Source organism: Aristolochia californica, unplaced genomic scaffold (genome assembly GCF_029961685.1).
Source record: "Aristolochia californica isolate CCGP_79_NKW_82.1479 unplaced genomic scaffold, dmAriCali1.0.hap1 SCAF_13, whole genome shotgun sequence".
Lineage (NCBI taxonomy): Eukaryota > Viridiplantae > Streptophyta > Magnoliopsida > Piperales > Aristolochiaceae > Aristolochia > Aristolochia californica.
The window spans coordinates 27,863,901-27,873,006 of NW_027181804.1; the positions used below are offsets into that span (position 1 = coordinate 27,863,901).

The 9,106-nt window shown below is 39.8% G+C and overlaps 1 protein-coding gene across 1 annotated transcript; it reads left to right on the forward strand.

Annotated features, from left to right (window-relative positions):
- Nucleotides 1–6,535: 6,535 nt before the first annotated feature.
- LOC137948328 (uncharacterized) lies at nucleotides 6,536–8,840 on the forward strand. Its single transcript, XM_068794382.1, has 4 exons — nucleotides 6,536–6,609; nucleotides 7,296–7,462; nucleotides 7,598–7,882; nucleotides 7,991–8,840. The coding sequence occupies exons 2-4, from the start codon at nucleotides 7,313–7,315 to the stop codon at nucleotides 8,642–8,644; spliced, it is 1,089 nt and encodes a 362-aa protein (XP_068650483.1). The 5' UTR covers nucleotides 6,536–6,609; nucleotides 7,296–7,312; the 3' UTR covers nucleotides 8,645–8,840.
- Nucleotides 8,841–9,106: the final 266 nt, after the last annotated feature.

The following is a 9,106-nucleotide window of genomic DNA, read 5'->3' on the forward strand; positions in this document are numbered from 1 at the left end:
GGACTTTACTTCATGTTTAGATAATGTAATATAGTTGACTTGGAGTGATTTCTTAATGCATTTCCTTTCATGAGGTTCATTTCTGACAGTATATTCATATTTACTCGTACTAACTTTCAGAAAAGTCCAAATTGTGAGATCGAAGTATCAAACAATCTATTTAGAGTTTCACATTTTCTTTCTCCATTTGTTGAAACAATATTAAAATCTCGGTAACACCAGTTTCAGTGTTGCTCATTTTCTGCAACTAGGAAAACTCGGTTCTGCGGATTTCGCATGTCTGTTATTTGAAAAAAAATCTCCGACAGTTGAATTGTCTATCGAATAGATTACTATTTTAAATATTTTCAAGGTTTCAAGTTTCAATTCCATATTACATGGTTATCTGACTTATGGTTGTGCTCAGTTGAAAGGGATTTGGGACTGGGCAAACTGAGTGGAAGGGTGAGGCTGTTCAGGCGAGTCTCCTTAGACTCGTCCCAAATCCAGCTACAGAATGGTTAGTCCAGATCCAACTCAAATTTGTACGTGTTTAAGTCCGGTTCCAAAGACAGTAATACTTAAAAAGTCTTAAGTTACAGTGATTGAAATGAAACTTGGATTTTATTGTGTTTTTAAGTTTCAGAGTTTAGACTTTTAGAGTTTAGATAATGAACTCCACTCCTCAGATTCCTCAAACGTACTTCACTCCTTATCATTGGTAGGTTCACCCACCAGTAGATAGATTCAACTTTAGATCATCAAACTATCAATTTCCAGTTTCAAAGTTCATTTTTCCTGCTCTGAAGTTTATGAGTCAGTTTACACTGCACAAAAACTCAGAAGTCAATAGCTAACAGATCTCTCTCTATAGTCGCAGTTGTTGTCTATGATCTTGTAATTATTTACTGAAAAAGTATGAATTATTAGAAGAGGGACTTGGCCATGTTAGACTTCAAGGCGAAGCTGTCGGCCATTAAAGGAATCGGACAGCACCAGCCAGTGCAAACTCCATTATTAAAAACCGAAACGTTGCCGTCCGCTGAACGTCGCCACATGGAAATGGCACGTCAATGGTCATCAAAGCCGCGTTTTCACGAACAAATACAGAAAGGAAACTGGATGGGTTAGGAAAATAGGAAGAAAGAGACATCAGAGACTGCGGTTTTTATTAGTCGGTGGGACTTCGAGAATATAAAAAACCCTGTGCGCGTCCGTTAAGATTTGCCAAAACAAATAACTGTTTTACTTGCTCTGCAAATGATACTATTTTCGCTGAAAACACCAACCGTTTTAAAGGCTTTTGCTGTTTCCTTTTTCAACAAACTTGTCTTGTTTTTGCTTTTGGCAAATATTTGTTCGTTTGAAATTACTCAAATATTACAAAATTTATTGATGTAATGTACCTTTGCATAAGATAGAATTAGAACTTTTCACTCAAGAGGGATGTAAGATGACAAATTTTTTCTCTCATGCTGAGACTGGGCTTGAGAAACACTGAGTCAACTCAACGAGGTCTAACAAAAGAAAAATATGAAAATTTACATGACTCACATTTTATTGAATTTCAATTTATGAATTAAGAAAGTTTTATTTTTTTAGGTTTTTAGGTTTTTCTTTTAACATACAAAAGACAGAATTAATTGATGAAAGTTAATTGCAAGGATTCTTAGCAGTTTTAACAATATCCAGCAACTATTTGAATACCAATTCAAAACCCAAGGTAATGCAGATATTTGTACCCTTAGGTTACTTTCAAGGAAGTAATAAATAGCTTTGAAAACATGAAGGGCATTTAGAGGAACAAGTTTTCACGTTTTGAAGTCTCCCCTCTACACCGTATCTGAAAGGAGGAGAAAGATAATGATGACTCATGCCATGTGCTTCCATGTGAGTTTGGCTAATGTATGCGCAACGGGTCACAGTCGGTGCAGATGGAACAAGACTGAAAGGTACTCGTTGTTATAGTTGCCGGTCAATAGTTTATGACTTTGCCCGATCTTCTGGTCGCACCAAGCATGTGTTGGGCCAGATGCTGCTGTCCTGTTTTTACTCGAAGACATGGTTTGCGTGGAAAATGGAATGTTGGTTGCGTTAAATCCCAATCAACTGAGAAATAATTCTTTTATGGAGCCTCAGGATGTGTGGAGTTTTGGGTTTTTTAACAGTTACGAGGCACAAGTACGACTTACATCCAGAGGTCAATGAGCACCCTTTATATAAAAAAATAAGTGTAGCTTATTATAAAGTCTCAAATCTTTTGTTCGGAGTTAGAAAGTGTAGGGTTGGCCATGGTCGTGGTCTCCATTCTCAATGTTTTAAGATGTGCACGTCTTTGATATTCGTCTACGGCACCAGCCACATGGGCCAACCGCCCTGTCCATGGAGTCCTACATCAATGATTTTGAAGTACGGAGGCAAGGGAAGACATACCCTTTGCAGATGCATTGTACAAGGAAGTAAAGTGTACATAGAAGGGCCCTGGGTCTGAACTCTAACCGGAAATTGAGGCGTCATTGAATTGGAAGAGGACTTGAGAGCAATTGTTTATAAAGGACCTCTTAGTGCACCCCGAGGGAAAGGGAAAAGGAAAAGAAAAGTGAAAGTGAAAGCGATTTCTCTCACTTACCCAAAATCGTTAGTGTACTCACACGATGGAAAGTCAAAGTGAATGAATTCACTCACTCTAGTGTAAAACGAGTGAAAGTGAATCCTGACCCTAAACTTAGTTCATTAACTTTTACTCGCATGCTCAATGCTCTCTACATCCCCCCTCTCTCGACCTTCCCTCCATCCTCCTCTCTTTCAATCCTCTCTGCTTCTCAACCCTCACCCCTGTCGTCTCGTGCTCTCTGTTGCAAAGAGTGAATTTTCTGAAGAACTTCTGGTCGAACAAGTCTCTGGAAGCGCCATGAAGAACTAGTTATTCTGTGAGGACCCATCGAAACTATACATGTTACATTATCTCGGGCTTGAGACATGACACTGGTACAGGGACTATGACTGCAACTGGAACATCGGTGACCAGTGGGTGTATGCGAGCAATGTGGCACATTGGAGATGGTGGACGATTCACAATGCCATGGATGCCAAACTGCAGAAATTTTGTGGGTTGACACCGAGGAGGCATCGAGCTGGATTGGAACAGGAAGAAAGCGGAGGAATTCAGGTTTGAAGACCAGCACTAGAGTATGAACTCGTCGGATCCGAGACGACAAGTGTGATATGCAGTTTGTAGCAGATTAGTATTGTTTTTTAGTGTTTAATACGGTAATACAGAGAATTACATTTTTATAATAGGAGGGAGATGTATTTAGTGAGATTAGAGTGTATAGTTCTTGTAGGAATTAGTATCCCACTTAAAGAAGTAAATAATGAAAGCCATGGCAAGTTAGGAACTCCATGGACATTTGATCAAAGCCCAATTTAAGTTTCGTACAATTCGGAGGTCTCTACATTTTTCATGTTTTACACTAACCCTCTAGAAAACGGTATGTAATGGATAGTTCTAGTTCAGAAATGGAATAATGTTTTAACATTTCTGGTGACTCATTAGTGATCCTATGAATAGACTCATTTCATATGGGCAAATGAGTTTCTTATGCAGAACCAATCAGAGCATTGTGGTTGGCAAGTTCTCATTTTTTCTGTTTTAGCAAATATGAAATCGGCTAACAACTCCCTCTTCTCCTTCATTGCCTCACAATTATTGAGAGCTTCCGTTATACTTTGGGCGCACTATGGTTGAAAAGTTGCTTAACGATGATCACAGTGGTTGATCTCGTAACTGCTATTGTTTACTAGTATTTGCACCCTCACTTGACTGTACTTAGAACAATTAGACTCACTAGTCCATTAGTGATGCTATTGACAAGCTCACTATTGTCACCAATCATCAATCAATCAAAGCGAGGAATTCACTTTCACGGAAGGTCTCCATGGATTTAAGATCGTAAAGATCTTATGCCAATTAGTTGAAAAATAATTAGTCATTTTTGGGACAGAACTGAACCTATTTTAAACATGACATTAGATTAAGTGCCTACAGGAACCATAAAAGAAGGTACATACGGAAGGCTGATTAGATCCCATCAGTTCAACCCAATTACATTGAAAACGTACCCTTTCTTAGTTCTTATTTAGACCAAAACCGGATGGCCCAGTTAGTTGATCTTGTCCAACACTAGAACAATTGAATTGAGTCCAATTCAATAAATTGTGTAAGAAACTTTAATATTTTTTTGTTGGAGGGAGGATTCAAAGTGGATATTAATAATTATTGGTTTGAGTTAAAATTTAATAAAATAAAAATATAAAAAAATCTAATAATGATAGCATTCCACTTTGGTTTAACTTATATTAAGTAGAAGCTTGAATTTTTCAAATTGTGCTTCTTCTTAGGGTTTCGTATTTGGATATTGTTCAAATCTTGATACAATTTGATGGAACTGCAAGTAGATATCCTATTTTCTATTTCTCTAAGATTTTATCAGTTAGTTTGTGTTGGAAGATGGGCCCAAGTTCACTCGACCAAGGAAGACTCACAAGTTCATATGTGTGAAAGATGGGTTCAAGCCCATAAGACTAGGATGACCCACACGTCCAAGAGATGTAGAAGATAGACTCAAAGCCCATAAACTAAGGAGAAGACCCATACAATGATGACAAAATGATAGATAACATTGATGTAATTAAGTTAAAGTTTTAGGGGTATTATTGTAATATTTTAGGATAACTACTTTATAAATTAAGCTTTAGGGGAAAGGTTAGGGCATCAAGTCTATAACCTCTTTTTCCTCTTGTTTTCTCCCAATGTGTTTATAAATCCATAGAGTCCTGAAAATCACCAGTTCGGTCCCATTCAATCAATTTTTTGAAGAAACAGTGAAATATTTTTTTATTAGAAACAGGTTTCAAGTCAGGATCAAATACCTACATAGAAAATGTAGTATTAACCATCCGGAAAACTGATTCATGTCCAACTTTAACAAAATAATATATATACAAAAAAAAATGACTCAATTGAACCCCGAAGGAGGTTCAGTTTTAATAACATTGATCCAAGTAGATAGGATTTTTAGGTTTGTAACACCTTTAGAAGATACTTTTGTAGTTAGGAGTGGGTGGCCTAACATTCTAAGTGAACAGATGAAATATGGTGAAAAACAAGTAAAATAGCAAAGACGAATGGCTGAAACCTGAAACATAGTTGGAACATCTCCCCTATGTTGCATATTGCTTGTTCAGATTTTGAGGGATTCTAATTTCCAACTGTTATTGGAAAGATTTCGTAAACCATTCCTAGTGATGGGGTGAGTCATAAATCGTGAGTCAACTCGATGAATTTGAAAACTCTGATTTATACAAGAATTTTATTACAAATTTGTTGGAGTAATGTATGTTTAGATGAGTTAAGGTTTGATAAAATATAGATGATAACTACCTATATGATGACAACAACTAGCCAATACACCCAAAAGACCGATCTGTTAGGTGCGAAAAACTATCGCCTACAAGAGTGAACGAAACTACTCTGACACCCACCCCGCCCATTCTTGACTGACTCTCACGGGATTCGAACGTGGGACGAGGCATGCCCAGCTCTGATACCATGATAAGGGCTAACCAATACAACCCAACAGACCGATCTTAGGTACGGAAAACACCCGCATACAAAAGTGGACAGAACCACTCTAACACCCACCCTGCCCATTCCTAACCGCCTCTCATAGGATTCGAACGCGGGACGTGGCGTGCCCAACTTTGATACCATGACAGCAGCAATCTAATACACCCAAAAAACCGATTTGTTAGGTACAAAAAACTACTACCTACAAGAGTGGACGGAACCACTCTCACATATGAATCATCTTATAAATTAGGTAAAATGTCTCAATTTTCCTTATATTTACATATAAAAGAAATTTATATTTTTATTATAATTTTTTTCCATGTAACAAACGGTGCCTTAGATACTTATGTGGCCCCACTAGCAATCTTTCCTTTTCTACCATTTTATTAAGTTCAAATTCCAAATCACGCCCTTTAAGTATCTGTAAGTAAAGTTGCAGCAGCCCACGCAACCCACGCCCTTGTCCCCGAGATCGTCTCATGGTCGTCGACTCTGACGGCCCTCAAGCCTGGCTGGCGGCGCTGATTTTAGCAGCCGCCACATTCCTTTGTCTAACTTGCAGAAAATAAGTGAACGTAGTCAATTCAACGGTCGGAAGTTGCGGGTTGGCAGGGTTTGGTCCAATTTGTTTGAACCCGACCCTGAAGACCCGTAGCCTAATGTCGACAAAATAATTAACCCGAACAACGAGCTAGTTGGCCGCTCGGCTCGACGCGCCTCAGCCGCTGAAATCTTTTCTCGCACGCGTTGGAGACTTCGAATCCAATTGGACCAGGAGAGAGTCTTGTTTCGTGAATTGTTAAAAAGGAAAGTATGCGACGGTCAGGATAGTCGGGTGTCCTTTCCAAAAACGTGGTATAACCGGCCAAGCCGGTCTCCATATTGCTGGGAGCTACAAAAGCCCCGATTCGGACACAAACCTGTGATCTCCACACGTCTTCGAGGTTCGGATTTCTGGCCGAGGAGAGGTTTTGTGAGCTAGCGCTACCGTAGTTCAGGTACGCCTTTCGGTTTTCGATGGTTCTTATTTCTCTGTCTTGAATTTGGTTTATTTTTCATGGTTTTTGTTGGATTTATGGGTGGAATTCGAGGAATGGATCTCTTCTTGATTTCCTCCATCCTGTTTTGGTTTCGAATAGAAGAAGAGAAGGAATTGATGGAGGAAATTCAGATCGATTTGGTAAAAAACTAGTAGGAACTGCAATTGTTGATTTATTTGGCTTTTTTTCTGTTCTCTGGGGGGTTTTGTTATTTGGGAACGAAACTTCGCCACTTTTGCTATTTTATTTCCAAGTGTTATCGTTGATACTGTTTGTGCTGTTGTTCCGCTTCTCGGTCGAAGAAGGTAGCGCCTTATGGAGGTGCCAATTAATGGCTGTATGGTTTTGGTGCGCTCACGCTCGTTTTATAGCAAGTGGATTGTTTTTTGACAACCTTGTTTCTTCATTTTTTATTTTCTTCTGTCATGATGGTTCTGGTAACTGAAACCGAGGTGTAGAAAAATTGAATTGCTCGTCAACTTCGTTTTGTTGTTCCCTGCTAGACTTTAATTAAAGTTTTAGGACAGTTTCAAAACCTGATCAGTTACTTTTATGGTCTCGTGTATGATTATGTTTCGGTCTTCTTCAGTTTTTATCAGGTTTAGTTGCAGCTATTGAAGTTCTCTCCTTGTTTCTTTGTACAGTTTAAGCTGTTGTCGCAATGGAGTTTTTCTTAAGAGGCAGAAATGAGGATTTCTCATCAACAGACAGTTCTGTAGGCCATATGGACATCCAAAGATGCCCATTCCTGAGAAATATCAATGAGCCCACAAACTTTTCCTTCTCCTCATCTATGAGTTTCCCTCTGCCAGTAAGTTTTCTAACCATTATTGCATTGACTCCTTGTGACTTGTATTGTACTTGTTCTTCCAAATTCGATGAGGTTATTCGGCTATGTAACCTGGTGTTGAATAAACCTGATTACTCAACTATTTTAACTTACCAGGTGCGGGGAGCTAAGGGTCCCATTTTCGAGGATGGACCCAATTTTGATGTGGCATTTAGGCTTTTCCATGGATGTGATGGAGTGGTTCCTCTATCAGGGAGGATATTTTCACACCCTGAAATACCTCCAGTGGAATCTGCACCTCAATTTAATCCATTGGCGGCAAAAGCAGCAACGATAAGTCTCTCAGCATTTGGCCTTGGTGGACCATTCAGCTTTGATGCTTTTTCTGATAAATGGAAGAAGCAAAAGAAGAAACCGTTAAAGAAGGAATCCTCGTCCCAGGTGAATACCTCTTTTGACTCAACCAAATTACAGTGTCCGTGTACTCTCAGCATCATAAGAGAATTGTTTCCTGGTTGCTTGTGACTCTCATTGTGCTTAATCTTTCAGGGAGGTGAGTCATTACACGAGGCAATGAGCAACGAATGGTTGCAAACTGGCAACTGTCCAATGGCAAAGTCTTACAGGGCTGTGAGCAAAGTCGTGCCACTTGTTGCAAAGGCTCTTCAGCCTCCTCCCGGAATGAAGTTCAAATGCCCCCCAGCAATTGTGGCGGCAAGGGCAGCCCTGGCCCGCACGGCACTTGTGAAGACTCTTCGCCCACAGCCTCTTCAGTCCAAGATGCTTGTTATTGCCATGTTGGGCATGGCAGCCAATGTTCCCCTGGGTATATGGAGAGAACACACTAAGAAGTTCTCTCCTTCCTGGTTTGTAGCTGTACATGCAGCTGTGCCCTTCATAGCCATGCTAAGGAAGTCGGTCTTGATGCCAAAGACAGCTATGGCGTTCACAATTGCTGCTTCAATTATGGGTCAGGTCATCGGTTCTAGAGCTGAGAGGCATCGGTTGCAGGCAATGGCACATGCAGGAGAAGCAGCAAACCAAGCAGAGGCAAGGGATGATGGCAACCAGCTCAGTAACTTTCCTGGTGAGACAATACTTGGTATTACCAGTTCTGGGAACTGCAGCGAGGCCATCTGGAATGCAACTCCGTTAAAAGCAAGTACAGGCTCCCCCTCCACAGCTGCCAATATGTGTTTCTGAGTCTGTTAGTTAGTTGAGTGTTTGCTCTCTGACAAACAAGTCTAAAATTTGCTTGCTGCACCTTCGGTGGTGTTGGCCACGAGAAAAATAATTTGGAGACGGAAATAAGAAAACCAGTATTTGTTATCTATGGATTTCTATATCATCCTGTAATATTGGAACTGAAAGTAAAGGATTAGTCCAGACCTATTGACTAGATTAGTTGTACTGTAACTGTCAACTCTCAAAATTTTTGAAGAATGCCATGTGAAATGGTCTTAATAGACACACTAACCCCAGGAAAAAAAAACACTTGGGGCAATTTACAGCCTTGGGGATATGTTAAAGACGATGTGAACTTCAGAGCAGTGGTGGGCGAAAACCCACTATATCTTAAATCTTGGTGTAATAGTCCGTGTAATGCATCATGTTATGTGAATATGATCAAACTTGATTTGGTGACAATTCATGGTGATGTTGTTA

Excerpts from the sequence above, each read along its gene's own strand:
- LOC137948328 (XM_068794382.1), top strand. The coding sequence starts at position 7,313 with ATGGAGTTTTTCTTAAGAGGCAGAAATGAGGATTTCTCATCAACAGAC. Across the intron at positions 7,463-7,597 it reads CTATGAGTTTCCCTCTGCCA|GTGCGGGGAGCTAAGGGTCC; the intron begins GTAAGTTTTCTA and ends TTAACTTACCAG. Across the intron at positions 7,883-7,990 it reads AGAAGGAATCCTCGTCCCAG|GGAGGTGAGTCATTACACGA; the intron begins GTGAATACCTCT and ends TTAATCTTTCAG.